Here is a 17508-nt window from a genome sequence, read left to right as displayed (position 1 = left end):
GACTGTTGGGGCTGGAGAGCTGGCTCAGTGGTTAAGAGCACTGGCTGCTCTTCTGAGGACCTAGGTTTGGTTCCCAGCACCCACATGATTGCTAATAATCACCCATAACTCCAGTTCCAGGAGATCTGATGCCCTCTTCTGCCTTCATCTAGGCACTACATGACATGGGTACACTTAGATACATGCAGACAAGACACTCATACACATAAAATAAAAATAAATCCAAAAAATTTAATAAAGAAAAATACTGATTATCAATATAACAGGATCTAGAATCACCAAGGAGGCAAAGCCCCTAGGCATGCCTGTGAGACATTTCTTTATTAGGCTAACTGAGGTGGGAAGACCCACCCTCAAAGGGACTGTACCAAGCATAGGCCCGGTCCTGGCAGACTAAACAGTGGAAGGGAACAGAGCAGTCACTTCAGGCCCTTGGCTTCCTGACCTCAGACACAATGTAAGCAGCTGCCTCCAGCTCCTGCACAGTGAAGTCTCTGCACTGTAAATAAACTTTTCCTCCCTTTAGCTGCTTTTGTCAGGGTATTTTATCACAGCAACAACGTGTGTAACTAATGCAGGTAGCTCTACCACAAGCCATCTACACCTGCTAACTTTCCATTCTATGCAGCAGGATGTCCAACTCAGCAGAAAGGAAATGCTCCGCTGAGACCTTCTGGGAATAACTTAAGCACTCTGTTCAAGGTAGATGGCAGAATGAGATATGGGAAGAAGGAAAGGGAACTCAATCCAGTAGGTCCAAAGACATGAGAAATAAGCAAAGGAAAAGAACAAAAGCCGTTATTTAAGAGCTGCATTAACTTTAAGCAAGAAAAAAGCATGTGTACAAGTGTGTACAGGAGTTACCTAACACCACACCAAGGCAACGAGGAAGATGTGTCTGTTCCTCTCTGTAAGTGTGGATCGGTCTGCTACCAAGGCACAGATTCACATCCCATGACATGGAACATGTGCCATCTTTCAGAATCCCAAATCAGACCGAGTATGGTGGCTCACACCTGTAATCCAACACTTAAGACACGGAGACAGGAGGATCCGATGTTCAGGACTACTCTGCTACACAGCAGACTTCTCTTTTGATCGACTGGCTAAAATCATTCAAATGTTCAACACATGGCAACAATAAAGAGAGAACCATTCACATTTAAAACACCACTAGTGTGGTGGACATAGACCCACTTGGGTTTCTCAGATTCCTTCTGACTACCGAGGGTTCTGGAAGACCTGTCCTTTCCCAAATCCGAATCCGACTCAGACCCAGTAGTACTGGACTGCTCGTGTTTCTTTTTTGTTTTCTTCCGGTGCTGATGCTTCCTTTTTTTCTTTCTCTCTTTCTTCTTTTTTCTGCTTATCTGTGTGAGCTTCTTGCTAGAGTCACTATCATCGGAGAGCTCTGATTGTAGAGGACTCCTGTTGGGAAAACCAACTTTAAGACTATTTTCAAAAAAAAGACTGGAGACAATAACTTGTAAATAAATAATATACAATTAAGTATGTGGGAGTTCTATAAACGCTCACATAAACTTTCTACTTGCCCACATACTACACAGTACCTTCCTAGATTAAATTCATCTTAAGGATTGCACCCAAAATAAAAACAGGGTCAGAAATTATTTTCTTTCTTTTTTTTTAATATTTTATTTATTTTTATTTTTTTTATGTGTATGAGTATATTGCCTGCATGTATGTGAGTGCACCTGTGTTGTGCAATATGGCAGAGGTCAGAAGAGGGCTTTGGACTCCCATGGAACTGGAGTTAAGGATGGTTCATAGCCGCCATGTGGGTGCTGGGAATCAAACCCGGATCCTCTGCAAGAGCAGTCAGTGTTCTTAACTGCTGAGCCATCTCTCCAGCCCAGAAATTATTTTCTTAATTCCTAAACCTACCAGTTGTTTTAGCAAATAAACTACTGTTTGGCAACATTACTAGAAGTTTATTATTATCCCAAACAACATGTCCTAGTAGAAAAGGTTTCACTGCGGTTATGGTCCTTGTCTTTAAAGGTAACAGTGACAATGAGCTTCTTTTCCTCGGAACTGGAACATCTACAAACTCCCCCTTGGTTGTCGCTTACTGTCAATTTCCAAAGGCTTCCTGTGTATTTAGAGTATGGGGTTTTCACCATATTAATAAAACCATGTAGTCTATGTTTGTGAATACACTGCTCAGTCCAATGATCTACAAAACATTCTTTCGCAGCTAGGTAAAGATATGTGTCATTTTGTTTTCCCCAACGATCTTAGGAGATTTTATCCTCTGTTATCTTACATCAGTTATTTTTACCTAAGTGTTAACAATGCAACTAAAGAAATACCTAAATTAACAATACCAGAAAGGTCACTAATGCGGTTAATGAAGTTACTGGAGAAACACAATGATGCCACGTCCCTCATGGCCTAATTACAGACACTGTGTCATGTACTTTTGCCACTGCTATACAGAGACAAAAAAGGAATAATCCATAGGAGTGAAATCAAGGAAGAGGATCACAGACCACCTGGTTGCTGTTAGCAAAAGGAAGAGCTACTTAGCTCTTTCATCACAGAGTTGTCTATGGAGCATCACTGACGCTAAGCTACCCACAGTACACAGAGGCTAAAATCCACCTGTCAAGCAAGTACCTTTTCAGCGGTGACCCTCCAGAAGCAAGGGCTGGGGCCTCTTCAGTTTGTTGGCTCAGTGATGTTAAGTTGCCAACACAAAAGCTTGGGTTGCTGAGCCAGTCTAATTCTGCACATGTAAGAGGGAGAAAAGATCAGTGAAATTAGCTCCATAGGACTTCTAAAGCAGAAAACCATCCTAGGTGCATCCCAATTTACAGCCGGTATCAGCCAGACATCTTGAGCGGTCCACAGAAACCAATTGGCGGAATCCATGAAATTTTTATTTCATAGGCCATGTTGCCTTAACACATCCTAAAATATTTAAGAATGAAATTCTGTTGTGATATTGGGGTGTGGCTTGAGCACATGACAAATGTAGCCCAAAAGGCCACAGGGTTTCATGCATTCCAACTACAGTCTAATGAGTGTGAACATTTCCAATGCCAGGTTTTACTAACCTCAAATCCAAGTTAGATAATTCCTAGAAGTTAAAAAGTCAAATCATGCACAGTGGGATACGTCTTTAATCCCAGCACTTGAGAAATGGAGGTGAGAACCATGAGACTAAGTCCAACCTGAGCCACACAATGAGTTCCTGTATCCAAAATGGAAAGGAAAAAAACCCCACCTTGCTCTCTGTCAGGAGAGAAGGTATATCACTCAAAACATACTTGATATAGGGGCTGGAGAGATGGCTTAGCAGTTAAGAGCACTGGCTGCTCTTGCAGAGGACCCAGGTTCAGTTCCAAGCACCCACACGGCAGCTAACAACCATCCATAACTCCAGTTCAGGGGAATCCAACACCTTCTTCTGACCTCTTCAGGCATTGTATAACACAGGTGCACTTATAAACATACAGGCAACACACTCATACACATAAAATAAAAATAATATTTTTAAAAAATAAAAAATATTCAATGTATACCAAGTGTAGTAGCAAGCTTTTCTTTATAACAGTTTTCTTCTTTGGAAGTAAAAACACAGATGTCAATTTTTAACCCTAAAATGTACGAACATTAATAACTACTACCTGTGGGTAGTGTAAGATTAAAATGTTCAAAGTCTTCAAATTATAATTTTTCTACAATGAACTATTTCTAGGTTTCTAATTTTACAACTCTAAGGACTCTTTTCTAGACTTATTTTTTGTTTGTGTATGTGGGGGAGGGGTGTGCACAAGAGTGCAGATGCCCCTGGAGGCAGGAACACGGTGTTGGATACCCTGGAGCTGGAGTTACAGGTGGTTGTGAGCCACCTGATATGGGTGCTGAGAACAAACTCAGTTCTTCTGAAAAAGCAGCCAGTGCTCTTAACTGGTGAGCCATCTCTTCAGCCCCAAAGGAGTCCCGTCTAAGTTTCTTAGACAGTTAAAGAAAGGAAGAAAACAACACCGGATGGCAGTATTGAGGGAGCCCACAGAGGTTTGGATTGCATCCTGTTTCCTTCATATGCTGAGAACTCATGAATGGGTTGTACATACTAGAAAAGACAAATGAAATTTACACTTTACTGAAGTAATTTATATAGCATAAAATTCAACCCTTTAGTAAAACCCAGTAGTCTTTAGTCTATTTAGAGTTGTGCAACCACCTCTAGAACATTTGTCATTCTGTGAAGAAGCATCAGTGGCTTCACAGTCACTGCCCTGTTGCCTCCCTCTTCAGCCCTAAGCAAGCCCCCATCTACTTCTGCCTGTACAGCTTCGCCTGTGTAGGACACTCAGATAAACAAGCTCATGTGTTATGTGGTATTCTGCAACTCACTCCTCCATCCATGTGTGTATAACTACGCCATTCTTTTTATGCCAAATAATGTTCCATTTTCTGGATATACTACACTGTCCCTATTCATCAGCTGATAGACAGCTGGATCATCTCCTTCTTGTGGCTATTGCAACAATGCTGCTATGAACATGCATGTACAAATTTCTGTATGAGTATCTTTTCTACTGGATCATACTGTAACTCGTGTTTAGCATTTTAAGGAACTGCCAGCCTAATTTTCCAAAGTAGCTATATCATCAGAGTTCCATTAACAGTACATGAGGATTCTCATTTCTTCACATCTCACAAATACTCATTATCGTCTGTCTGTCTGATTATGGTCATCCCAGTCATGTGATGCTATTTCACTGTGACTTTATTTCTGTTTCCCTCAGGACACGAATGCTGACATCTTGTCACTTGTTCATTAGCCATTCACAGATCATCTCTGAGAACATAGCTATTCAAGTCCTTCACCCATTTTTAAAAAGCGTTCTTCTTATTACTGAGTTCTAAAAGTTCTTTATATATTCCAGGATCTAGTTCTTCATGGTAAATTCCTCGTGGTAATAGCATCTTAGTGAAGAGACAGACAGCATGCACACTCCCTGAACAAGGCAATTTGCAGAATTCACTGCCATATCCCCAGCAGCTATTGCAATGCCCGGCATACAGCAGATGTCCAACAAATATTGGTAGGGAAGAGAGAAATGAGGAAGAGGGGAAGGCTCAAAAGCAGAAAGGACTTAAACTGCACAGGAAAAGGAAGGGAGAGGCTAATTACCAGAAATGCACACCAAGAGAAGCTGCAGGTCGTCTACATCTCTTAACTCTCATAAGAAGTTCTAGGGGACGTGTTCAGATACCTACTTTACAGAAGTGGAAACCAGGGTGCAAAGGGATTAAGCAATTTATAAGGTCATCTACTAAATGCTTATTTAGCATAACTGCCCATGCAATCTTTTCCATTTTCCTTCCTGGCAAGAGCTAAGTGAAAATAGTCCTTGTTGCTCACTAAGATCAGAATTATTTCCACAACAGATTCTACTATGAACAAAGAAAAGGGGGAAAAGATGGAACAAACAGTATTTAGGGAGAGATTCTCAAACCATTCCAGTGAGTCTCCACATAAATACTCCAGTGATGACAGGTGGAAATGTCAAGAAATAAAAACGTCAAAACAACACAAAGCATGTGACTCTCCACAGGCCTTCAGAAAACGCTAGTTAGGCTTCCTCAAGATGCAGCTGAGGTTCTGCCACAGAAAAATCACTGAGAAGAAGGTCATTGCAAAAGAACTGAAACCCGGAGGGTCTGGAGAGATGGCTCATCGCTTAAGAGCGCTGGCTGTTCTTCCAGCAGATCTGGGTTCAGTTCCCAGCACGCACATGGCAGCTAACAACCATTTGTAACTCCAGTTCCTGGTCTCCATGGGCATTGCACATATGGGTGCAGTTACATTATCTATAGGCAAAACACTCATACACATAATAAAATAAAAACAAATAAATAAATTTTAAAGAATTGAAACTCAGATTATGAACTCAAATCACCTAAGACCCTCTGTGTGACCTTCATCTCAAAAGGAAAAGATCTTGGTAGCATATTAATTGAATATGCATGGAACATCAGAAGTAATAATATAGAAGGATTTAGGAAACCACATAGTCCACAGACTTTCAAACTTTTTTTAGCCAAGGAATTCGCTTTTTAAACAAAAACTTTTGGAGAAGTTCAACATGCAGAACAGAAAAGGCAGGAATGTCTGGCTGAGGGTTCAGAGGGCTTGGCACATCTCAGACACCTCCCTCTCATCTGCAGATCAAGAGCTCTAGGCCTACAGAGATGAAGCCGCAGGACTAAGGACACACATTTAAGGCTGGATGTACATTTCTTCATTTAGTGTCTCCACCACTCTGTGGGGTGACTCTGCACTTCAACTAAGCCTGTTTCCCTAAACTATCCTGCCATGGTACAGGAAGCTGTCAGGGCAGTTTACAAATTACAGCTTCATTATCTGCTTGTCAGTCTTCCAACTACATTCCAGGCCAACGCAAAGCCTTTTAGGTACCAGAGAGATGATTACTCTGACATTATAAGAATAGTAAACAAAAAAGAAAAAAACAGAGCTGGAGACACAGGAAAATTGGCAGAAGGTGTACATAGCATATACAAAGCCCTGAGTTCAATCCCCAGCACCACATGTAATCGGTGCGGTGACACACACCTATAATTGGGGAGCACTCAGAAAGCTAAGACAGAAAGATCACTCAAATTCAAAGCCAGCCTTAGTTACATACTGAATTCCAAGTCAGCCTGGGCTACAGCTTGAGGCCCTGTCTCAAAACAAACCCACGACTAGTTTATAGCTCTTGCATCTCAGTGTCCAGTTCCATCTCCTTCTGCTGCCTGTCTCTCACAAACTTTAAGCAATGTGAAGACTGGAGCCATGACTACTCACTTACACAATCCTGTCCTAGCACAGTGCCACAGCACAAAATACCAAGCCTCAATGAATGTGTATTGAGTAGATAAAACAAATGAAGATGTGCACCAGACCTTGATCTTTGTATTCCCAGTACCTAATCAACAACATGAGATAGTCCTCCAAAAAAGTCTGTTATCTAAGTGTAAAGTCCAGCCTTCCTAAGTCTTCTATTCTTCACAGTGATTGTGTATTTAGTCATTAAATTACTGAGGACCTACTACTCAGGCACAATTCTAGGTATCAGGAAGACAGTGGAGAAAAAGACAGGGTCACCTAACACAATACTTATACTTAATCACATCCTTACCTTGTCAGATAATACATCTGAGTTGTTAAAAATCAATTTTATTTACACACAATCCTGGAGAAAGATATCAAACATTAAAAGACACTATTAGCCGGGCATGGTGGCGCACGCCTTTAATCCCAGCACTCAAGAGGCAGAGGCAGGCGGATCTCTGTGAGTTCAAGGCCAGCCTGGTCTACATACTGAGTTCCAGGACAGCTGGGGCTACAGGAGGCCCTGTCTCAAAAAGACCGGAAAAAAAAAAAAAAGACACTATTAATCAGATTGCAAAGTTCCTTTCAATGGTGACTTATAACCTCACATAATTTACAGTTCTGACAGAAATCAAATATATATTTAGATCACTGTACTAACACTAAGCAGGATGTAACATACCACACAGAATACCAGCAAGAAACCAAACATCTGGAGCTGAAGAGAGAGAACTGAGAAACCTTTAGTTCCTGGGGCTTAGTAAATAAATCTGAGGACAGAAGTTGCCTGGAACCTGGCACTGCACTATACACATGTATATTTAAGAATAGGCAGAGAGGTGGACAGGCAGAAAAACCTCTTCCCACCTACTTCCTACCCACTGCTGGGGGACCCACAGCACACAGAAATCTTCAGGGTAATTTGACAGAAAATATGATGAATCACACTGGGCCTCCATGTCCTTCTCCATAAAAATACAAATAACACTCCATTTCCACAGGATTGTTATGAGAGGTCAGGAGGTAATGCCTGTAAAGCATTTAGACAAGTGGGAGACACACCATGTTTAAAATGAATATATTTTAAAATTCTTGCTGGGGGTAGTGGTGCCCACCTTTAATTCCAGCCTGGTTCTAGGCCAGTCAGTGAAACAAAAATGTCTCAAACAAAAAATCTTGCTACTATGTGGAGCGTCATCAGGAAGTGAAGGTAGGACAAAAGAAGGCAACTCTTTTAGGATGTTGTTGCAGCAATCCAGGGAGCAATTATGGGGCGGGGGGATAGAGGGGCTGGGGAGATGGCTCAGTCCGTCAAAGTTCTTGCTATACAAGCATGAAGACCTGAGTTTGATCCCTAAATCCCACATTAAGTCTGGTGTGGTGGCACACACTTGTAATCCCAGCACTAGGGAAGCAGAGACAAGAGGATTCCTGGAGTTCACTAACCGGCCAGGCAAGCCTAATCAGTGAGTCCCAGGTCCTAGCAAGAGACTCTGACTAAAAAAAAAGATAAATAAAACAAAACAAGGTGGATGGTTCATGAGGAATAATACCCAAAGCTGACCTACCTACCTACACACACACACACACACACACACACACACACACACACACACACACACACACGTAACGAATAGAAAGGAATGAATCACGAGTTCTCTGTAAGGAGTAGATGAAGAACCGAATAAGGATGTGGTCATAGTATGTGTCCAAGTTTTGATTTTGGTGGATGGTATTGGTATTTTCTGTTATATGGACACAATTAAGAACAGGATTTAGGGGCTGGAGAGATGGATCAGTGGTTAAGAGCACTGGCTGTTCTTGCAGAAGACCTGGGTTCAGTTCCCAGCACTCACACAGCAGCTCACAACCATCAGTAACTCCAGTTCAGGGGATCCAATGGCCTTTTCTGGCTTCTGAGGGCATTGTACACATGCGGCATACTTACATTCATGCAGGGAAGACACCCAAAATAAATAACTTACTTAATTTTTAATTAATTTTAAAAAGAACAGGGTTTGCTAGACAGTTAGGGTAAAAAGACCCCAAAGAAAAGTAGCCAGTTTTTTGCCTAAAAATTAAAATAGCCTTGGGCCTCTCTTCCAAAGGCCAAAAAAAAAAAAAAAATGTCAAAAATATTTGGGAGCTCTTATCTAATCCCTGAAAAATTCTAGGGTTACCTCTTCAGAGGGGGGAATGTTAGAGTAGCAAAAAGCCCCATTTAAAAAAAAAAAAAGAGAGAGAGCCGGTGTGGTGGCACACACCTGTAATCCCAGCACTTGGGAGGCAGAGGCAGGCGGATCTCTGTGAGTTCAAGGCCAGCCTGGTCTACATAGTGAGTTCCAGGTCAGCTGGGGCTACAGGGAGACCCTACTTCAAAAAGACCAAAAAAGAAAGAAAGAGTACACAAAGTTGTTCAGGAAAAAGTAATGGGGGAGATATGGGAGGAGTTGGAAGGGAGGGAGGTAGGCATGGATTTGATCAAAACACCTCATATGCATGTATGAAATTCTCAATATATCTTTTTAAGTTAAAAAAAGGGTGGAGTCAAACTTGTATTTCTTCAACTGAAGCTTGAGAAATCATTTTGAATAAAATTATGGGTGGAGCCTCACTCATGAACAGTGACTGTTCCATCAGCATAGTATGTAGAGACATCGGAGGAATGGGTATCCTCAGAGTTCAAGCCCATTCTAAAAAAAACCTAAATTTAGGAGTCAGGTTTTTTTTTTTTTTCAAGTAATTATAATGTTGGCATAGTAATGTTGCATTGTACTGTCCAGTGTAAGGTAGAGTCTCTCTGCTCTGAAGTCACAGATCAGTGTCTGGGAAAATCCCAAGGAAAAAAGGAAATATAGACAATCTCAGTCACACATGTAACTGTGTGATGGGAGTGAGGTTTCCTTGACAGCTCACACTACAGTACTCATGTACAGATGCCTGGAAAAGTCCTGATGAAAAAGGGACTTTGGGATATTCCCTGGCACACACAGGGTAAGTGCTATGACAACAAGCAGAAGGCTTTTATTTTTTTATTTTGTGCACCGTTCCTGGAGGTACTGCAATACCAGGTTGATCCGTAGAGTGGACGGAGCAAGCTCCTATTCCAACTCCTAGTTCCAAAAATCCATTTAATATATTGTCCTCAGATAGAGGACGTATCAGATATTAAACTGGTAAGAACAGACACTACACTTGATCTTAGCCAAAAGGCCGAGACGTGATAGAAGACTTTCTAGACAGCTTCCACTGACATGCATTAATAATTCTTTACTCATTTTCTGCTTTTCTCTCCTTCTTTGCCAGGCCAAAACTATAAGGAACTGTGCTTAAACTTTCACTTTCTTTTTTATCTTTCTGTTTTAACTATAGGGATCTCTTTGTCTTCAAAATCTTTGGCACATTCATGGCAATTAATAAAACTAATTACAGAATTTGGAAAAATTCCACTGACATGCATTAATAATTCTTTACTCATTTTCTGCTTTTCTCTCCTTCTTTGCCAGGCCAAAACTATAAGGAACTGTGCTTAAACTTTCACTTTCTTTTTTATCTTTCTGTTTTAACTATAGGGATCTCTTTGTCTTCAAAATCTTTGGCACATTCATGGCAATTAATAAAACTAATTACAGAATTTGGAAAAAAAAAAGAACAGGGTTTAAGGGAAAGAGTAAATCCCGTTTCTCCCTCAGATATAAGCAGTACACTGCTTCTTACATTGTTACGGAGACTAAATGAACTGACAACATCCATCCCGACTCTCTCTATCCAAATACCTAGCTGCAAGCAGCAATGTTCTAAGTACACCTCCTAATAACAATACTGGAGGGGTAGAAATCAGGGCTCTCTGTTGCTCCTGACACAATGCCACTCTGACACCTGTTTCTTAAAGGGATGAACAATGTGGAACACAGATGCACCCTGCTCCCCAGTCCCTGACTGAATATGATGCCTTGGTAACTGCTGGCCTAATTCTAAACACCACCTCAGCAGTGGAGCACAGAGAACCTCCCCCCCCACCACCAAATGCTCATTCTGAGTGCCTGCTCTTTCCTGTCCAGCTCAATGGTGTTTTCACTGGATTCTGGGCTGTCTCATAGCAGCACCTTTAATTTTTTATGACACTTTAACATGTAAGGCAGAAAGTAGAGTAGTCCTATTTATAAGGCAAATGATTCCAGTGTCCTTAGTAGGGGACCAGGTGAATAAACATGGGACACCACACAATGCAGCTCACCAGATCTCCAGTCTGCTGTGAGTCATCCACAGGACCTAAGAGGAAGTCCACAACAGTATGCACTTAAGAAAGAAAAGGGAGGGCCAGGCCAGTGAGATGGAAGGTAAAGGCATTTGTCACCAAGCCTGACAACCCAACTTTGATGCCATGGACCCATAAGACAGAAGGAGAAAAACAACTCCTTAAAGTCTTCCTCTGACCTCCACATACATGAAATAACTTGCATACCTGCCCACATACATACACACAAAGTAAATAAAATGTAATAAAAAAATTTTTTGTTTGGTTTTTTGTTTGTTTGTTTGGTCTTTTTGAGACAGGGTCTCCCTGTAGCCCCAACTGTCATGGAACTCACTGTAGACCAGGCTGGCCTTGAACTCACAGAGATCCGCCTGCCTCTGCCTCCCAAGTGCTGGGACTACAGGCGTGCACCACCACACCCAGCAACAAAAATGTTTTTTAAAAAGAAAGAAAAGAGAAATGGAGTTATTTAGAGTAAGGATTAAAAAAAAAATGAAAGAACATTACTGACTAATGAAAGTGTTAAGCTGTAGAGCAGGAAGGGGAAGGGCAGAAATGGACACTTTCTTCCTCTGAAGAAACAGCTAATTTACATTTCAACTTTTGAAATATGCAAATCTTTACAAAACAAGATCAGGGGTTGAGGATTTAGCTCAGTGGTAAAGCTCCTGCCTAGCACATACAAACAAGATCAAATAAAAAATAATTCATCCAGGTGTGCTGGCGCATGTCTTTAATCTCAGCACTCAGGAGGCTGAAGCAGGTGGATCTCTGTGAGTTGGACACCAGCCTGGTCTACATAGTCAGTTCCAGGCCAGCTGGGGCTACAGGGAGACCCTGTCTCAAAAAATAAATAAATAAAAGAAATAAAAGAATTCTGAAATATTGAAAACACATAGAATAAATAATACCTAATTGTAATATCAAAAATAATATCAAAACTACAGAAAGAACTACGTTAAGCGTTTTCTGGTTTGGGGTTTTGCTAGTTTGTTTGGGAGGCTTGGGGATTTGGGGTGTGTGTGTGTGTGCAACTGTTTGTTTTTGCTTATTTAAGATGGGAAAAATATAAAAATGAAAACAAAGAATTTAAGCAAAAACCTCCTTATCTTAAATTTGGGCTGGAAATATCAGTGTGGCTTCATGGTGCCTTTTTCTCTTCCTGATTCTGTGTACTGAACCAGTCTAGAGGCACTGACAGACCAGCGGTAAGGGCACCTTTATACCCACTTTCTGATTTTTTTTTTTTTTTTTTTTTTTTGGTCTTATTGAGGCAGGGTCACCACAGCTGGCCTGGAACTCACTATGTAGACCAAGCTGGCCTCAATCTCTCAAAGTGTTAGGATTAAAGGCAAGTGATACCATGCCCAGCCCTCTACTTTCAGATTTTAATATAACTATCATTTTTCACTAAAACAGACTGTGAGTTCCTTGGAGAAATGGCCAAGTCAGGAAACAACAGAACATGTAAGTGGTAAGTTCTAGACAGGCCTTAGGACAGAAGGCAAGGAAGCAACTAACGATAACTCACCACACCAAAAGCACAGGGCATCAATCTGATTAGGCTCCCTCTAGTCAGAGATGAGATGGTGTAAATAACAGAAAAGACTGGGAGAAAGACTCATGTTACATGAAGATTTGGTGGGAAATAGCTTCAGGACAAAAGACCCAGTTTTCTCAACTATATAATCATCTGAAAAAATATGAGAGGGGGAGAAACTGTTTTATGTCCATAGAAACCTAAGAAATACAAGCAGAAAATGCTATATGGTGGGGGCTGGGAGTGCACACCTTTAAACCCAGTACTCAGGACACAGAGGCAGGCAGAGCTCCATGAGTTTGAGCCCAGCTTGATCTACATAGTGAGTTCCAGGTCAGTGAGGATTACTGTCTATAAAACAAAATGCAATGTGGACCCTGACTAAGCAAACCAACTTTAAAGGTCATTTCTGAGACATCTCTAGTAACTGAACAGTAACTTATAATTAAATGATAATTTTATCTGTCATAGTTGTGTTTAAATTTAAAATATAGATGGAAGTCTCTGAAGAGGCTGCATGCTTTTCTTCCACAGGCCTTTGAAGTTCTAGATGCCCTCTACTTCTGCTGTCTGTCCAAATTCTACCTCTTGAATATCCATGCCAAAAGTTAGCGCCTACATAAAACCTTCCTTAAACCCTCCACCTAAAGGTTACTACTATAGTTCACTTGTGATATCTATAGCATCCTAGCTTATACTTTTGTTTCATTCATGCAACACACTGTTAAGTATTCATTATTCGTCCGTATATCCAGGAAACATTTGCTGAAAATGTACTGCATTTTGGACTTGTGCTGGGAACTAAGTGTGCTACGATGAGCAGAAACTTTCTCCGACTTTGTTGAAGTGTTGGTCAAGAAAAACCAGATTACACTAATCGCATAATCATGGTTTGTGTTTCAAAGGGGAGTCTCTGCAAGGGAGTTCTACCGTTTCTGCCTCAGAAGTCAGGCTAGGAGAGAGGATGAGGTCCAAAAACACAACAGTAGGTCAGCCTCAGCCTCAGTCCCAGCCCCAGCCCCAGCCCCAGCCCCTCAAACCCGTCTATGCCCCTTCCTTAACAGAACAATCTTAGTCCTAAAAGAGTCTTCAAGGCCCCACACTCTGGACAAGGCCCAGAAGGCTTTGCAGCGCCGCGGAGAACTCTGGGATACAAATGAATAAACAAATCCCCACGACAGGGGCTGAGGCCCGAAACGAGAAACCGCCATTAATCTCATCGAGTATCTTCTTCGTCCCTTTTAGGTGCTTACCTCTCCTGGAGTCCCCACTACCGGCGGCCTCACTAACACCTGCAAAGGCCGGGAACAGCGCCATGCTCACTGGCCGCACCTCCGCTCCCTCCATGGAAATGGCGCCGGCCGGCGAGCGCTGCCTAGGCCGCTATCTCGCCGTGCACTCTGGGAAATGTGGTTCTCCCGGCACTTGCCGAGGTTTGACCTCTGACCTGTGGGGCCGGTAGGGGCCGGGCAAGATGGGGCGGAGCCATGTGGGGCGGGGGCAGATAGGGCGGGGCCGTGTGGGGCGGGGCCATGTGCGACGCGGTGAACAAAGCAGAAACCGGAAGAGACAGTTCAATACAAAAATGGGACTTGGAAATTCCAGTTCCAGCTCTAGCCCAAACTCACTACCACTTGCTGGCAGAGTCAAAATAATCAAATTTTGTAGGCTCCCACACGACAGCTAACAACCATCTGAAACTCCAGTTCCATCTGGTCTCTGCAGACACTACATGCAAGTGATGCACTTGACATACATGCAGGCAAAGCTCATAAAATCTTTAAGAATTACGTTTTAAAAATAAAAATAAATGGGTAGAGGAAAATAACACGGCTCCCATTTTGCCTTTCTGCCTTCTACCAGGCGAGGGCACAGCAATACAGCACAGGCTTGGGAGCCAGGAAGAAGCTGCAGGGCCTTGTCTTGGACTTCTTTGACTCCAGAACTGTCATATAGAAGTTTCTATTTTATTTTATTATTTTATGTGTTTGAATGTTTGGCCTACATGTGTAAGTGCACCCATGTCATACAATGCCTATGGAGATCAGAAGAGGGTGTCAGATCCCCTGGAACTGGAGTTACAGAAGTTTGTTAGCCACAGTGTGGGTGCTGGGAACAAACCTGGGTCCTCCACAAGAGCAGCCAGTGCCCTTAACTGCTGAATCATCTCTCCAGCCCCAGGTTTCTGTTATTTAGAAATTACCCAGTCTGTGGTCTTTTGTAATACCAGCACAAATGAATTAACACAGGGGACATACAACATTCGAAGAGACTTGAGAGACACACTGACCAATAGTATCACACAGATTTCATTTGGCTTCATTGGTAAGTCACATGATGACATTTCTAAAACAGTTGAAAACTTAGACACTGACTGGATATTTGATTTAAAAAAAAAAATCAAGCAAGTATTGTTAAAAGTTTATTGCTGTGATAATGGCATTGCAGATATATATATATATACACATATGTGTGTGTGAATATATATGTTTTTTTAAATACATAACTTAGTAAATACTGAACTGGTATGACACCTAAAATATGATTCAAATATACAAGAAGAAGGTTTGGTAGAACAGGATTGGACTAAACTGATAATGGTTGAAACTGAGTTACTGAGTACATGGAGATCCATTCACTGTTTTTCGGTGGGGAGTGGAGTTGTTTTTGTTTTTGTTTGAGGCAGGGTTTCACTAAGTAGCCTTGGCTGACCTAGAACTTGATATATTTTGTCTGATCTTATTAAGTATATTGAAATATCTCATAACAAAAAAATTTTTAAATATTTTATTTATTATTTTTAGCATATGAATGTATTGCCTGCATGTATGTGAGTGCACCCTCACCCTCATTGTGCAACGCCGCGGAGGTCAGAAGAGAGCTTCGGATTCCCCTGGAACTGGAGTTAAGGACGGTTCGTAGCCACCATGTGGATGCTGGGAATCGAACCTGGGTCCTCTGCAAGAGCAGTCAATGCTCTTCATCGCTGAGCCATCTCTCCAGCCCCCATAACAAAAAATTTTACCAGCCAGAGGTGGTGACACACACTTTTAATCCCAGCACTCAGGAGGCAGAGGCAGGAGGCTCTCTATGAGTTTGAGACCAGAGAGTTCCAAGCCAGCTGGAGCTACAGTGAGATGCTGTCTCAAAAAAAATTTTTTTAACCAGTAATTAAACAGTACATTAAATTAAATCTAACATTATTAAACATGTAATAAAACATTTTAATTACATTTATTTATTTAGTGGGGGGGCTGTGGAGGTCAGAGGACAACTTGCAGAGGTTGGTTCTCCCCTAACACATGGGTTCTGGGCATCAAATTCAGTTTGTCAGGCCTGTTGGCAAGCATCTTTACCCACTGAACCATCTCAATTAAAACATTCTGTAATCAGAGCTAGAGAGATGGCTCAGCCTTTAAGAAAGATTGCTACTATTCCAGAGCACCCGAGTTAGGTTCCCAGCTTGTATCAACCACCTGTAACTCCAGCTCCAGGGAATCTGACACCTTCTTCTGGGTCTCCCCAGGGACACACACACACACACACACACACACACACACACACACACACAAATAGCAAAAAAAATCTTAAAAATTTTTTAATCATAACTATAAAAGGGAACAAAATACCAATACAACAATGTGAGCAAATCTCAAAATCAGAAAGAATGCAGTGGGGTGTTGGCTACACAGGTCATGGGGAATCTTTGGGGGACGGAAGTATTCTGTATCCTGATTATGGTGGTCTTTCTTAAGTGTGATTTTTTTTAAAACTTTTTTAATTTTTTTTTTTTGGTCTTTTTGAGACAGGGTCTCCCTGTAGGCCCAGCTGTCCTGGAACTCACTATGTAGACCAGGCTGGCCTTGAACTCACAGAGATCCTCCTGCCTCTGCCTCCCAAGTGCTGGGATTAAAGGCATGTGCCACCATGCCCAGTTATTTTTTTTTTAATGCGTATGTGTGTATTGCCTGCATGTAGGTAATTGCGCCCATCAGAAGAGGCTGCCAGATCCCCTGGGACTGTTGTTAGCTGCGTGGGTTCTGGGATTTGAACCCAGGACTTCTGCAAGAACAACCAGTGTTCTTTTTCTTTCTTTTTTTCTTTTTTTTTTTTTAATGTGTATGAAAGTATTGCCTGCATGTATGCAAGTGCACCCATCTCGTGCAATGCCGCAAAGGTCAGAAGAGGGCTTCAATTTCCTCTGGAACTGGAGTTAAGGATGGTTCATAGCTGCCATGTGGGTGCTGGGAATCGAACCCAGGTCCTCTGCAAGAGCAGTCAGTGCTCTTAACCACTGAGCCATTTCTTCAGCCCAACAACCAGTGTTCTTAACCGCAGAGGTCAGAAGAGGCTGTCGGATCCCCTGGGACTGGAGTTACAGACCGTTGTTAGCTGCCATGTGGGTGCTGGGATTCAAACCCGGGTCTTCTGCAAGAACAACCAGTGTTCTTAATTGCTAAGCCATCTCTCCAGCCGCAAGTGTGATATTTTAAAAGTCTAAGAACAAATGAGGAGCCAGGTCTAGTGCTTCTGTGCCTATAATCCCAACACTAAAGAGGTGGAGGCAGGAGGATTACTGTGAGTTCAAGGCCAGCCTGGGTTACAGTTTGAGATCTCAAAACAAACAAAAAGAATGAATGAGGGATGGATGGGTGGCTCAGCAGTAGCCCATTTGCCCAGCATGTGAGAGCTACAGATTCTCTCTCCATCACTGAGAAAGAAAGCAGAACACTGAGGATTGTTTTCATTTGTTTTGATAAATTGAATGTTGATCTTTTAAACCAAAGGTCAGCACAGTTTTTCTGAAAATTATCTCATGGAAACCTCAGGACCTAG

The 17508-nt window shown here is 42.0% G+C and overlaps 1 protein-coding gene and 1 non-coding gene across 4 annotated transcripts in view; both read right to left on the bottom strand.

The window, feature by feature from the left end:
- Nrde2 (NRDE-2, necessary for RNA interference, domain containing) overlaps positions 1-14089 on the bottom strand; it is a 47857-nt gene extending 33768 nt beyond the window's left edge. For 2 of the 3 annotated variants that reach the window (XM_008821748.3, XM_029557985.1), the window contains exons 1-3: positions 13926-14088; positions 2641-2749; positions 1198-1428 (exon numbers count right to left, since the gene is read on the bottom strand). In XM_008821748.3, the coding sequence (XP_008819970.1) occupies positions 1198-1428; positions 2641-2749; positions 13926-14019 (434 nt within the window). In that variant the 5' untranslated portion in view covers positions 14020-14088. Of the gene's footprint in view, positions 1-1197; positions 1429-2640; positions 2750-13925 lie in introns of all 3 variants that reach the window. The other variant, XM_017795242.2, reaches the window with a different exon arrangement.
- On the bottom strand, positions 9909-10099 carry LOC115068191. The gene has a single exon (XR_003847570.1). It is a non-coding gene; the product is annotated as a U2 spliceosomal RNA (small nuclear RNA).
- Positions 14090-17508: the final 3419 nt, after the last annotated feature.

The sequence above is a fragment of the Nannospalax galili genome, unplaced genomic scaffold (genome assembly GCF_000622305.1).
Source record: "Nannospalax galili isolate Female #2095 unplaced genomic scaffold, S.galili_v1.0 scaffold107, whole genome shotgun sequence".
Lineage (NCBI taxonomy): Eukaryota > Metazoa > Chordata > Mammalia > Rodentia > Spalacidae > Nannospalax > Nannospalax galili.
This window is presented reverse-complemented; position numbering and strand designations above follow the sequence as displayed.